This window comes from Eleutherodactylus coqui, chromosome 6 (genome assembly GCF_035609145.1).
Source record: "Eleutherodactylus coqui strain aEleCoq1 chromosome 6, aEleCoq1.hap1, whole genome shotgun sequence".
Classification (NCBI taxonomy): Eukaryota; Metazoa; Chordata; class Amphibia; order Anura; family Eleutherodactylidae; genus Eleutherodactylus; species Eleutherodactylus coqui.
Genome location: NC_089842.1, coordinates 2,677,778 through 2,692,252, shown reverse-complemented (window position 1 = coordinate 2,692,252; position 14,475 = coordinate 2,677,778). Strand labels below are relative to the sequence as shown.

General features: G+C 48.0%; 1 protein-coding gene across 1 annotated transcript in view; it reads right to left on the bottom strand.

The window, feature by feature from the left end:
* Window positions 1-3,252: 3,252 nt before the first annotated feature.
* Window positions 3,253-14,475, bottom strand: part of DDX6 (DEAD-box helicase 6) — a 38,649-nt gene continuing 27,426 nt past the window's right edge. The window contains exons 7-14 of the mRNA XM_066606070.1: window positions 13,483-13,577; window positions 12,425-12,547; window positions 10,558-10,686; window positions 9,040-9,156; window positions 8,820-8,883; window positions 8,633-8,734; window positions 7,710-7,889; window positions 3,253-6,501 (exon numbers count right to left, since the gene is read on the bottom strand). Coding sequence (XP_066462167.1) covers window positions 7,717-7,889; window positions 8,633-8,734; window positions 8,820-8,883; window positions 9,040-9,156; window positions 10,558-10,686; window positions 12,425-12,547; window positions 13,483-13,577 — 803 coding nt within the window. The 3' untranslated portion in view covers window positions 3,253-6,501; window positions 7,710-7,716. The remainder of the gene's footprint in view (window positions 6,502-7,709; window positions 7,890-8,632; window positions 8,735-8,819; window positions 8,884-9,039; window positions 9,157-10,557; window positions 10,687-12,424; window positions 12,548-13,482; window positions 13,578-14,475) is intronic.

Below are 14,475 nucleotides of genomic sequence, written 5' to 3'. Positions count from 1 at the left end.
TGTTTGGAAGTAACAGAAGTTGTTCTTCTTGCACCCTACATCTCAGCCGGCAGAATCAACTTCTCTGGGGCCAGCATGAAGCCACCAGAACTACACAAGCCCTCAGGGACTCTATTTTGGACAGGACTTGGAGAATCAGAGAATGGAGGAAAGGTGTACACCAGCCTGAAGGGCCACGTCTGGGCCCCAGCATCCACTGCCCAAGGATTCTCTCTTGCGTAAGACAGACAAATGTTCTTACTTCCCAATTTTTGAGGCAAAAAGGTCTATATTGGGATGACCCACCGATCTTGAATGAGGACAAAAACCTGATTGCTTAACGACCCTTCTCCAGGATCTAAGTGCATGCCGCCTAAGAAATCCCCAACTGGATTCTTGTATCCCGTCAAATGAGCAGCATTGAAGGATTGAGTGTTTTTCTCAGGCCAGAAGCATCTAGGAGAAAAGCCAAGTAGTGTTTCACAATGGTGCCTCCCTGGTGTTTTATGTCAACTACAGTAGTTACATTGTCCGAATAAACGCAACCATGTTTGTTCTGAAGAAGACGACTTCCTACTCTTAAAGCCTCGGCAACTGCTTTTAGTTCTCCGACATCTGAAGACAGACGACTGATGGGTGGAGACTAGAGATGAGCGAACGTACTCGGTAAGGGCGATTTCGCAATCGAGCACTGCGATTTTCGAGTACTTCACTACTCGGGTGAAAAGTACTCGGGTGCGCTGTGGGTGAGCGGTGGGGGGGGGGGGGGGACAGAGGGCTCCCCCGTGTTCCCTGCTGCTACCCCCCACGGCGCCCCCCCCCCCCCCCCCCGAGTACTTTTCACCTGAGTACTGAAGTACTCGAAAATGGCGGTACTCGATCGAGTAATTACTCGAAACGAGTATGTTCGCTCATCTCTAGTGGAGACCAACTCCCCTGAAAAATACAAATCTCTTGCCTATACTCCCAGCCTAGAGCGTCTGCTTTTACTCCTCTGGGAGTCTGATGCAAAGTCACGTCTGAGATGGAGAGTGAGATTCAGGTTATCTTTTTCCACCATAAAAAGAGAAAGCTTTACTTCTAGAGAGCGTTTTATTCTCTAGTCTAGAGGGAAAAAGTGACCTGTTCCAAGGTTCCAGAATTAATTTCTGAAGAGTCCTTGAGTGAAATTGGTTCCAAGGAACCGCCAATATGCAGGATCGCACTAGACCCAGTAGGGACGTGGCTTCCCTTATCGTACAGAACGGGGTCTTTTAAAATGTCCCTATAGTGTTTTGAACAACAATCCATTTCTCTAGAAGCAGAAAGAACACCGGACTTATGAATCCAGAACTATTCCAAGGAAGACTTTCCTCTGAGAAGAAACCAAACTCGACTTCTCCAGGTTGAGAATCCATCCCAGAACAAGCTGTCAGTATATGGTGGAGACGTAGATCCACCGAGCTGGCTATGAATAGGAAGTTGGACAAGTTTTAATGGACTCAGAAAGAGGACAGGAAGAATCCAATGGCTGGATGTTTTAGGGAATCACTGACTGGGTTGATCAGGGAGATGCGGTGGATATAATATCTTGTCTTTAGTAAATCATCTGACAAAGTATCTCATACCATATTTATTGGGAAAATGACCAAATATGGCATTGACAAGGCAACTGTTAGGTGGATTCACAACTGGCTGAGTGATCGTACCCAAAGAGTGGTCATAAATGGCTGCACATCCAAGTGGAAGAATGTATCAAGTGGGGACCACAAGGCTCTGTCCTAGGCCCAGTGTTGGTCAACATTGTTATAAATGATCTGGAGGAGGGAATTGTGGGAAACTGATCAAATGTGCCGACGACACAAAGCTAGGAGGGATAGCCAACACTAGGGAAGAGAGAGGATTCAAAAAGATCTAGAAAAGCTTGCACAGTGGGCAGCGACTAACAGAATGGTATTTAATAGAGATGAGCAAACGTACTTGGTAAGGGCGATTTCGCAATCGAGAGCCGCGATTTTCGAGTACTTCACTACTCGGGTGAAAAGTACTCGGGTGCGCTGTGGGTGAGCCGGGGGTTGCATCGGGGAGTGGGGGGGGGGGGGGGGGGGGGAGAGGGAGGGCTCCCCCCTGTTCCCCGCTGCTACCCCCCAGTCACCCATGGTGCCCCCCGGCGACCCCGAGTACTTTTCAATAGAGTACTGAAGTACTCGAAAATGGCGGCGCTCGATTGCAAAATCGCCCTTACCAAGTACGTTCGCTCATCTCTAGTATTTAACAGGGAGAAATGCAAAGTCCTACATCTGGGCAAGAAAAATGAAGAAAGCGCATACAGAATGGGAGGAACTGGGCTAAGCAGCAGCACATGTGAAAAAGACTTGGGTATACTAATAGATCATAGACTGAACATGAGTCAACAATGTGATGCAGCAGCCAAAAAGGCAAACACAATTCTGGGATGTATTAAGAGAAGCACAGAGTCTAGATCCCGTGACGTCATTATCCCCCTCTACTCTTCCTTAGTCAGACCTCATCTGGAATACTGGGTCCAGTTCTGGACACCTCACTTTATAAAAGACAGACAAACTGGAGCAAGTTCAGAGAAGAGTTACCAAGATGGTGAGCGGTCTGCAAATCATGTCCTATGAGGAACGGTTAAAGGATCTGGGAATGTTTAGCAGAAGAGAAGGCTGAGAGGAGACTTAATAGCTGTCTACAAATATCTGAAGAGCTGTCACAGTGCAGAGGGATCAGCCCTATTCTCATCTGTACAAGGAAAGACTAGAAGCAATCGGATGAAAGAGCGCTCTCTCTCTCTCTCTGTGAGAAACACAGATGCGGTTCTAATAGAGCCAAAACTGCAAGTGGTGAGGCTTTTTTTTCTCATGCTCCCATGGGCAATTCTTGAAGCGCCTGAAAGTAGGACATGCTGCCATTTTTTTTTTTATCTTGGACCATCAGTTGAGAGAAATACTGCTCTTGTATATTGAAGTCACTGGGTTCTTACTGTGCGAGTTCTATCGCAATCAGACAGCTTGTGCAGGAATATTGCCCCCGTTATGCCAGCCTTCGTGATGGGAGGGGGGGGGGGGGGGCTGCAGTCTATTCTGGCTTTGCAGAAAGGCTTTGAACGCCATCATCCTCCCTTTGGTTTCCAGAAGACGACGTGTATGTGTTTCTACGGCAACAATCACACTCATCATTCATCGCCGGCCCTTGTGAGAACACGCGGCTGTAAGTGGAGTTCTGTCTGTAGTTGTCAGTTTGCTGCACACATTCAGAAAACAAACCAAAGAGTGATTTCCAGTGGGATTTTATTATTATTTTTTGTAAGATAACAGAAATACATCCTCCAGTTTGTACCATTTCTCTTCCATACGTAAGATTAACCACCTTAACAAAGAAAAATATCCCACTGGGCCATTTCCACATGTTCTATAGGAAGCAGTGATGGTAGCAGCTTAGATAAACCCGCCGCGGACAATGACTCCGCCTCCTCATCGCATCATCCGGCCGGTTGCAGCTGAGCGGCTACCAAATCACAGTAGTTTGATTGGAAAATGGCATTAACAATCCTCCTGCGGCTGCCGGTCAACAGGACTGCAGCGCCAGGAGTTACTGAACTCAGGGTTTACAATTTGTCTGTCATCAGATGTTGAACCGCTTTGCGTTAATCCTGTTGACATACAAATGGTTATTGCCCGGCCCCCACCCGCCAACATAAGGGTACATGCCAACGCTGTACCTCACCCCAACTTGGCCCATGAGATCTGCCAAAACATATTAGGAACAATTCCATTTTGCTTCTCCACATATTAAAATTTAATATGTAAAAAAGTTCTTTGCCTCGTCAGGAAACAAAAATAAAGGCATCTGTCTGCACCGCCCTGTATAAAGAAACAAAAAGAAGCAAAGCCCAGCGGTACCATCCTCAGTCTCACTTTTCTTGGTGCAGGGACTTCAGATTTCAAACGTTTAAAAAGAAAACCAAACAATAATGGAAGAACATTTTGGAAATTGATCCAAATATGTTGAGCTTCAGATCTCGCCCCCCCTCCCGCCCCAACAAAAAGAAAACAAGAAACAGAATGAGATGTCAAACCCGTTCAGCGCCCGGACATCAAGCCTGTCCGCACACCCAACAGCAATACCTCGGAATACTTGGTAAATCAGATACTTTTGCTACAGCTGAAAGATGCTCCCATCTCATCCTGGGAGAAAAAAAACAAAAAGCTCAAAAAACATTTCCCCCCTCCTGCCCCCCGCGCTGGGATTAACCAAAATTAGCCGCTCACTTTAGTGTTGTGACGTGGAGCCGTACGGCAGCTTTAGGGTTCGTTGGAAGCTCCTCCGGCAGACTTGGACTAACTCTGCTGCCGGTTGTTAATTGCAGTCGTGTTCACTTTGCAAAATGCATATTTAAATAGGAAATTCGGTATCAGCTCGCTGCCGAAGCTTGGAAGACTGCAACTAGTAAGAGGGGGTCATTTTACTACATAAGGGGGAAAACATTATTAAAAATTAAAGTATTCCAGAGCATCTTTCAATGTGGTTTAATCACGGTAGATCGGCACCTGAAATCACACGGCTTTCTCTAAAGCGCTGCCAATAGATTTCTCCGGTGCTCGATAAGCCAAACCCTCCGCTGCGATGTAGAAGCATACGCGGGGTCGGCAGGTATAGAATGCTTCAAAATAAAAAAAACTATGGGTTTCTCTAAGGATCATGGATTTAGCACCAGCATAACACCGCTTTCACAATGGCGGCGCGGTATAAACACAACTGGGCGAGAGGAAGTTATTGCACCCATGATCCAACATGCAACACTAAATTCAGCAATCGTTCCCCTTCAGTCGCAGAGAAGTCACATTCTGTTAAATAGAACTATTAAATCTACCCCACTGGTAAAGAAACGTTTTATTAAAAGTCGCCAATTGTTCTCTTGCGTCACTGAAGGTTCCGGCTGGGAGTCGTACGTTACGAGTCGCTGTGCTTCTATGAGCACCCGGATGTGCAGTATTAAAAAAAATACACATTGTGTGCTAGGGGGCTTCAACTAAACGGGATACGCTGTATTACGGTCAAATGGGCACAAATGTGTTTAGACAATCCTGCACAACCAGGTGGCTTCGGGGACGATTACACGAAATGAACAAGTGATGGTTCCTCACTCACTTTGCCTGTAGATAAGGCCAAGCACCTAGCATGCTGGGAGAGGCTCAGTTCAAAATAACATTTCCCCTCCGTCATCCCCCAAAAAAGAAAAATCAGGCCGTGCGCCACGCTTTGGGATTTCATACCAGTTTTATAAACGTATACTTTTTTCGATACGGGCGGTCTAATGTCGCCAAAATGAGGAGGAAATTCCATGCAAGCCAACCGAATGCCTCCTTCTAGGACTCCTCAATGTCGGAGCGCATCATAAATGTTACTGTAAACTGAACCTCTCTCAACTGAAGCCGCAATCCTAAACGCTAAGAAACCTTCAAAAACCATCGCTGCCGAAAAGAAAAAGTTATTCCAACCCCCCCACCCCACCCCCACCCCCCAAAACAAAAATATTTACATTTTTTATACAAGTATACACAGATTTCCTAGATCACCCCCATAACCCCTCATGCAAGGGAATTGGTTTTATTTTTTAAGAGGGGGTATGGCTTTGGAATAAATCGGAACACAAAGTGTTGCTGCACATTGGAGAAGAGAAGAAAAGAAAAAACGACAACCCCATTTAGTGTCACTGGAAACTAAAACCGAACCAGCATCTGCCTTAACCATGGAGGACCGTCTGGGACTTGCACTTTAAAGCCCGTTTTTGTGACTCGGCCTTTTCTTGCTTGTGTAATGACGGCTGGACATATTTACAAGCTATCGGAAACCCCCAGAATTTGCAATTGTTTGCATTCCAATAAAATTAGTGAGGGGACAAATATACAAGTGGAAGAGCTTCCCGGCGAGCAGTGTTCCTCTAGAAGCACCGGCTTGGTGATCTGCAGATCTTAGAGGTGGGTAAAAGGACTAAATCAATGCACGGAGATGACGGTATTGTCTGGTAAGGGCTGCAGTGAGAGAACCTTGAATGGTCTTGTAGCATAAGGCACTTTGCACACATAAAATAGTTTGCGTTATGGGGAAATAAAATGTCGACATGAACTCCACGCTGCCACAAGAGGTGCACACAGAAAGGGGAAACAGAGATGGTGATGAGTATTGCATTGCTGAACCAGTTGTCGGTTAGTGGGTCCGGGGGATGCACACATTAAAAGCATAGAGTAGTGCAAGGGTCTTCAGCAGAAGGTCCAGTAGATTCCAGTGCGCTTTCCTTCTTCCATGGGAATAAACTGAGAAAAATTAAGTGCAACAACATGAATCCTGCGGGTGCACAGTGCAAACGGGGGAAACAAAAATCATCTTCAGGCTTGAGATTCTGCTGGTCAGTGTTCCAGGAGGCAGAGGGAAGAATAAAAGGGGGAGGCAGGTGAGCGAGAAAAAACCCTCATCAAAAAACGGATGCATGGTCAAACTCTTCTGGGGGTCAGTCAAAGCCTGCAACGAGACGAGATGCGGCATCAGTGAACAGCTCATCCCCGCAACCACCCCTCCAGTCCCCAGAGCCGCCGGGTCAGCCACCAACCACCCCTCCAGTCCCCAGAGCCGCCGGGTCAGCCACCAACCACCCCTCCAGTCCCCAGAGCCGCCGGGTCAGCCACCAACCACCCCTCCAGTCCCCAGAGCCGCCGGGTCAGCCACCAACCACCCCTCCAGTCCCCAGAGCCACCGGGTCAGCCACCAGGTCTTCAGTGGGAATGGTCACACCGTAGGACGGCGGCCACAATGTGCTCAGCTGCACGCAGGAAACGGATGACCATTTCACATGTAGCACCAGGAAGGGTTTCATTACAGCCACAAGAAGCACTTCTAACAGAATATTCTGCATTACAACATGTGACAGTAACTATACAGAGCCAAGGGACCCAACCTCCGGGCCCCCAACCATCGGATAACAGAAAGCTCGCCTGCATCATGCAGTTCCCATATTCCGCAGCGCCTGGGCAAGTTCTATGACTGCGCAGCCAACTGTAGGTCCCAATGGTTCAACAGAATGCAGCCCCTTAAGAAATCGTCTGACCATTTTGATAGTTTTGGCCCCAACACCATATACTCAGCGCAGCTTCTAACAGTCCCTGGGCCGGTGATGTCCTGTAAGCCCATCACATGAGCTTCTAATGTAGACGCCCAAGCAGGTTTACAGGACTGGAGACGTCAATTGGGGCCTCCTATTGGCTGCAGCGGTCACGTGGGGAAACAGCCATGTGACCACTGCAGCCGAAGAACCCAGAGCCGTGTGGCAGCAAGGAGGGATACACACGCATCCCCACCGTCGCCATGGTCTGTGTCTCGGAAAACCCCTTTAGGCTGCGTTCATAATTCATCACTGATTTACTGTAAATTTTGTCCCAGATCTGCAGATTTCAGCCTTGAATTCAAATTGAAAGACCAAAATCTGCACCCCGAAACATTCTGGCCCTCCAGCCTCTAACTTAGACTGCTACCACAACGCTCTCCTGACTGCAGAACAGTCTACAACACCCATAAGTGGTTTGTGGATGGGGGAGCAGAGAACCAGCGTCATCTCAACAGACGCATGAAGGTGAAGCGGCAGCCATCAGACCTTCATACCCCTTTATGACGAGAAGGTTGGGCACTTCTGATAGAACGGCTTCTACTTAGCAGGACGTCCCCCAAATACTCACATGCAGCTTAATGCTTCTCTTCTCCGGACTCGCTGTGATATTCCGCCACATACAGGCTTTTGTCGATATTGCCGGGGATGGGTTTGATTTCTGTTCCCAGCTGTTCTTCAATACTTTTAAGGTTAAATCTATCATCGTAGGTGATCAAGTTAATGGCAAGTCCAAGATGACCAAAGCGACCTGTAAGAAATAGAAGTATATAATATACTTAATATCTACCAGTAAGATGGGACGACGGGCCCGAGAGTACATTGTAAATCCTCGACGGTTGGTCGGGTCCTTGTTCTACTACAGAGGGGACGATTCTCTGTGCATTAGAGGAGTATTCCCACTGGAGCCCGGATAGCAGTCAGGTGGCCAGGATTTATGGGCTATTCTGCACTATTACCGGAATTCCCACAAGTGCTCACCCCACTACAACGCCGCCGCTAACTCCAGCGAGGCCTCGCAGACCAGCACTTGAATGCAGCGTTTTTCTAATACTGTGATTTTCTAGCGTAGTCTTATTTTCCACCGTTTTCGTGTTTAATGCACCCCATCACAATGATTGGGGGGGGGGGGGGGGGGGGGTGTTAAAAAGCACCGCTCAAAATTGCAGTAAAAAACGGTGGTTTCAAGCGGCATTTACTGAACGCAAGTGTGCGAGTGGCCTGAAAGGAACTGTAAAAAAATGCAGTGTCTTTTCCACAGTCCGCTTCTCTGCAGATACACAAACAGTGTGAAAGGCTGAAAAAACCCCAGACGTGCGTCCACCTAGCTCAGCTGATCCAGAGGAGGACATACAATCAGCACATGTGATCATAGTGAAATACCAACGCTGGCCACAAGGAGGACGTCTGCGTTGGCCAACAGTGGATCACCGTTGATCCTTGACTGCATCACGTTATTAGGACTGTCCCATCGGTGGATTACAGGGCTCTCACCTGATCTGCCTATGCGATGAAGGTAGGTCTCCGCCAGCTTTGGAAAGTCAAAGTTTATCACCACATTCACAGCTTGGATATCAATACCACGGGTAAACAAATCTGGTGAGACAAGAGGGTGGGCACAGTAAGGAAACGGCAGCCTAACAGGAAAAGAAGACCACAAGAGACCGGGACTATATCTCACCAGTGCAAACAAGATTACGGCACAATCCATTTCTGAAATCATGGAAAACTCTATTCCTGTGTTCCTGCGGGCGAGAAAAGGCGAGAACATGATGTACAACACGCCTTTTACACGGCTCCAAGTCATGCCGCCTGCTATACAGTAAAGGGCTCATGCAGGACATGCGGCGGAGTGCCCGACTGGTGACGGGCAGCACGGTGCGGCTCTAGTATGTACAGACCTGTCTCATCTTCGCATGGATATAGAAGCAGGAATAGCCCAACTGAGAGATTTTCTTGGCCAGGAGCTCCACCCGCTGAGAGGAGTTACAGAAGATTATCGACTGGTTTATCTGGAGCTGTAAGAGAATGGAAGAGGTTCTGAGGCAGCTTCACAACAGGTTATTACCCACCACGCCGGCGCCATCTCCGCCTCTCAGTTCTGTTTGTGGAGCAGAAGGAGGAAATAAAACGGACTGTTTCCAGTTTCCCCCATTGACTTTAATGGGTTTTCAAAAACCGGACATTTGTCCATTTCAGTTGAACTTCCTTTCCTCTAACCGAACGCATTCTGCAGTTTTTCGCCCCGTTTGGTAAAAAAGAAAAAAAGGAAATTAAACTAAATGAAACTGAAGCAAAAAAAGTATTTCTGCTTTTTAAAACTCATTGAAATCAATGCTGGGAAAAAAAAAACAAGCTTCATTTCTGTTTCTCTGCCCCAAAAGCAGAAATGGTTAATGGGGGCGAATGCGGGTGTGAGCAAGCCAAGGCTGCGCCATTCCAACTTAGTGACTTGTTCTCATTGCCTCTTGTGGCAGAACCAGATTTAAGCGTGACCCATCCGCGCGGCGCTGATACAAGTAATGGAGCGGTCAGGGGACGGAGCCGGTGATGCATTTGGTATACTAACCTGCTTCTATTCAGAGCCTGTGGGCGCTCCCCTATAAACCCGCATGAAAGAGCGCACCCACCGGACTCTGAAGACTACCATGGTGGGTGCATTTAGAGAGATGGCTGCTTCATAGGCCACTCACACAATGGGAAGGAGCTGATTCACTGACTGCGCAGAGGTCGGTGTGTAGGTAGGGGGCAGTAGGGGGTCGCAGCTTCAGGTCCCTTTGCTCGGGACAAGCGATGCCCGATACTTGCTCTGGATCCGCTACACAAGTGACGACAGCTCTGCTACCTGCAGTCCAACGCAGCGCCCGCGTATCGTCAGGCGACGGCGCAGAGGTTCATCCACTGGAAGTCAACCATGAAGGTTCCAGTATCCTCTGCACGGACCCCGTACAAGACTGCACAGGTGTGATTCTGCCCTTTGGCGGTGGTTCTGGGTGCTGAGACCCCCTACAGCCAAGACTCCGGACACATCAAGTCTGGTTACAGTTTAACCTTTGGTAGTAACAGACTAACCAAGTGGCATCCGACAGGCGATGCACCGCGATTCTTCACACGCCAACACACATGATAGCAGCCGGATTTTACCATATGAAAGCGATACTTTCACTAGTGGGATGACAATGGGGCGGTGCAGCGAGAGGAACCCCTTACACAGCAGATCTCCATGATATACCTGCACTGTATACTGCATTCACGCCGTGCAAAAACAGGAAGCTAAATCAGGTCGGCTCAGAACAGAACATGCAATTACTTTCCATTCCAAGTATGCAAATCCTAACCTCAGCGGTATTAGTCACAAAGGAGACGAAGCAAAACCATCCACCTCGCCCGAGCGAAGAACGGCGGCCACAGGTACTTACTCTGGAGAAGAGTGTGTTCAGGCAGTGGACTTTTTGCCTTTCCGTCACGTAGGCATAATATTGCGTTACCCCCTTCAGTGTTAGCTCTTCCATCAGGTTAATTTCATAAGGTTTTTGCAAGTGAGAGGACTGTAAGAGAATAAAGGACAATCAGCGGGGTACGGTCACAGCGGACATCTATACTGGGAGGACGGACAAAAGCCCTTCCATCTGCCCTGAAGAATCCCCTCAAGCCCAACCTAACCTTACATACAGAGCGACACGGCCAACGCTGGAGTATGGTGGCCCGGCTGCTGAGAACCCCATGAACTGCTGGAATAAGGGAGCACGGCCGCTCACCCAAGACTGGCTGAAGAGCGAGGGGCACTTCTGCCGCTTCACTCCAGCGATCAGCGGCTCAGAACCCGACCACCGCTGATCAAAACTCTTGACACTCCAAGAACTTTTTTTTTTTAACCCTCCGCCCCCCAACGGTCACATTACGTATCACTTTTATTGTAGATTCTGACTTTAAGTCTCATATTTGGCACAGAACTCAGTTTGTGCATTTTAACCCCTTTGTGACATAACCAATTTAAGCCTTGACAGTAAAGCGGGTTCCAGCGGTCATCACTTATTTCCTTCCCTCATTGTAGCTGTGTGACGATTTCTAGTTTTTATAAGAACCACTTTTGGATACATTTAATGGATTGTATAACTTTATTCCTTTTTTTCTCTTGTTCTGGTGCCGGTCACGGGGTGTAGTTGTTACCGTTACTCTACTGGCCAACACCAGATTTATGGAGGTTTTATTGAGATTTAATTTTTTTTGTATATTAAAACAAAACCCTTATATTTGGCCGCGCCAGGCTGGTCTTCTGTGGGACAGCTTGCGCCCTTCTGAGGTAGATGCAACTTGTTAATCTTTTGCACTGATTGCATTTACTCTGCTGGATACATGTAGTATTTTATAGTAGGTACGGATGTGTTGACACCAATTATACGCAGTTTGTTAGTTCTTTTTAAGTTTTCAATATTTAAAGCCTTGAGTAAGAGGAAAAGTTTGTTTTTTCTGTAAAAACGTTCAGATGCCAGCAATGCAGGGTTATACAACGCACATTAGCGATTAGATGACCAGGTACTCATTTCAATTCTTTTCTGTGGAAAACCCCATATGTGATAATCAGAGAGCAAATATGTTCTCTGATTGATGGGGATATTGAACAAAAATTCATGTCCCCCACCCCTGGGACCGGGAGATGTACAGGAGAATCGGAGCCTCTCTGCAGCCGCTGGGCTTTCTCTCCCCTCTCTGCACACACTGACTGAAACGACAGCTGTGAAATTTAGTATTCCCATCTAAACGTCAGGCGGCTGTAGCTCCGGTTCTGTGAGGGGTGCGGACACCCCGTGTCATTGTAGAGTCAAGACCTAGCTTTAAAATGACATTAAAAACCATGTTAGTAGCCCTGACAGAACCGGAGCCCCCACTGATCTTGAGAAAGGAAGGTGTCCCCCTCACGCTATTACTGCACCCCCTGCGGTCATGAAGAGACTGACTGGGTGGGCTGGTCGGAGGAGCTTCCACCCTACTGAAGTGCATGGAGCGCTAAAGATGTATTGTCGGCCGGCACTCCAATCACAATGACTCCACTGCAGGGGAAGAGTGACCAGCAGGGAGAGGGGGACACTGGTGTCTTGTTCGAGATTAGTGGGGCTCTCAGAAGGGACACCTCAAACATCAGGACCTTATCCCCGATCCTGTGGATATCCCATGTATAGGAGATAATAGGTGGTCCAACCCCTTTAACACAACCTGATAGGTTAGACATAACCCCACATGCACCTTTAACTCAAGAAATTTTCAGCAAAGAGAAACAAAACCTACCATAAATTTCTGTACACTGAGGGGAAAAGTGGCTGAATAAAGAAGAATCTGCCTGTTTTTAGGTAGCGTAATAATTATATCTTCCATTATCTGCACGAAGTCTTGAGAGAGCAGTTTATCCGCCTAGAAAAGAAAAAGTATTTGACTTAAGTTTGGGATTTAAAGACTGGAAGAAAAAAATGCAGCGGAGCCCAAACTGCACATTATGGGTATATTCGCACAGCGGAATCCACCCGTGAAGACCGCGGCAGAAGTCAACGGCGAAGCTGTGGATGTCTGTCATTGCTACGCACATGTAAACCCGCAGAGCCGCAGTCTGGCCCAGAACGCTCCTCCACATCGCTTCTGTTCCCGGCATCTCGAGGGCAGGTAGGTGGCTGTGCCTACACTTCCTAGCACATCACCATTCAGCTCGGATTAAGAGATGTCTGGGCGTCCGGCACAAAATTTGGGGTTCACTCCAATGCAAGTACATGCATGAAGCATGATGAAGCCATATGAGCACTCACTGGTTCATTGCTACAATAGACCTAAACTAAATAGCAGCCCGTGTCCATCCAAAGCAAGCAGCTTAATCTACTACTTTCTATCGAGCTCCATAGACAAAACCACCTAAGATTATAGAAAGATCTTACAAGGATTAAACTGGACCACACCAAGACAAGGCAAACATGCTAAAAGTTCAGGCTGCCTCCTCACTGATTATCTGGCTTAGACGCTTGGGCTAAAGGTCTCCCAGTGACCTTTACTGAAGAGGGATTCCCATCATTTGCATTCAAGAGGAACCCACAATGTTGTGCCCCTCCAACCCCACATTGGTGAAACATCTCACTGGGACGGCCCTTTAAGCACAGCTTATCCAGAATCCAGAGACTACCATCAGCGCGCCGACACGGTGGGCAACGAACATCCCGACGGGTTCCCTTTCCATGGAGAAACAGAACGAATGTTCAAGGGCTCCGCCAAAGTACACCTCTGCCACGAGACGCATCAAGCAGCCTCCGAACACCCACCCGCGCCCGTCAGACACTACAGATCACGTGCCAAGTAGTACTTGCCTCATCCAGAACTATCATCTGAATGTGGTCGACTTTAGCTACACCTTTTTTGATAAGATCCAGAATCCTCCCTGGAGTTGCGATCACCACATGAACTGCGGGAAGAAGAGAGAGAAGGTTAGTAAGAACAAAGACGCCAGCATCTCTAGACAAACTTAGGGGAGGCTCACTTCCACAGCCGTTTCATACGCCACCTTAAGATAATCCTCGGTGTACTGTGATACAGAAGGACGCGCACGCCTCTAGGAGACCCATCTTGGCGCCACCATGGGCCCACAGCTCTACAAGCTGGAGAAGACCGCTGCTATAATCTATCCCAGCTTCTGCCGTAAATTATACGGAATTGGGTCAGTCCAGGCAGACACCCCTTAACAAACCACACCCCTTTCAAGGAGCACTTATCAAAAAAACAAAAACACACGCACACTTTTTGGTACAAGTGAGGCTTGTGCAGAATATTGTGGCTTTACACTGGGAAAAAAACAAAAACTGATAAATCTTTGTTTTGACCCTGCGGACCCTGCGGGGTACAAATAACGTGCGAAGCAGAACAGAGTAAAATACTGAAATACTGACGCAATTTCAACAGCATATCGGCCAGTAACGTCTATGGTAGTTCACAACGGCACCCGCCAGATTGCTGCGCACAGGAGTCTCATGCAGAGTAGACTGAACGGTCGGACAAAAACGGAAAAAAAAAAAAAAAAACACGAAAAAAAAAAAAATTGAGGTCAGAGAAGCTTCAGAAACTACTAGTGAAAGGGGGTCATCTCATGGGTGCATGCAGACACTTGTGGGGGTCCCCTGCTCAGATCCCCCCCACTCATGGGTGCATGCAGACACTGGTGGGGGTCCTCTGCTCAGATCCCCCCCCACTCATGGGTGCATGCAGACACTTGTGGGGGTCCGCTGCTCAGATCCCCCCCACTCATGGGTGCGTGCAGACACTTGTGGGGGTCCTCTGCTCAGATCCCCCCCCACTCATGGGTGCAT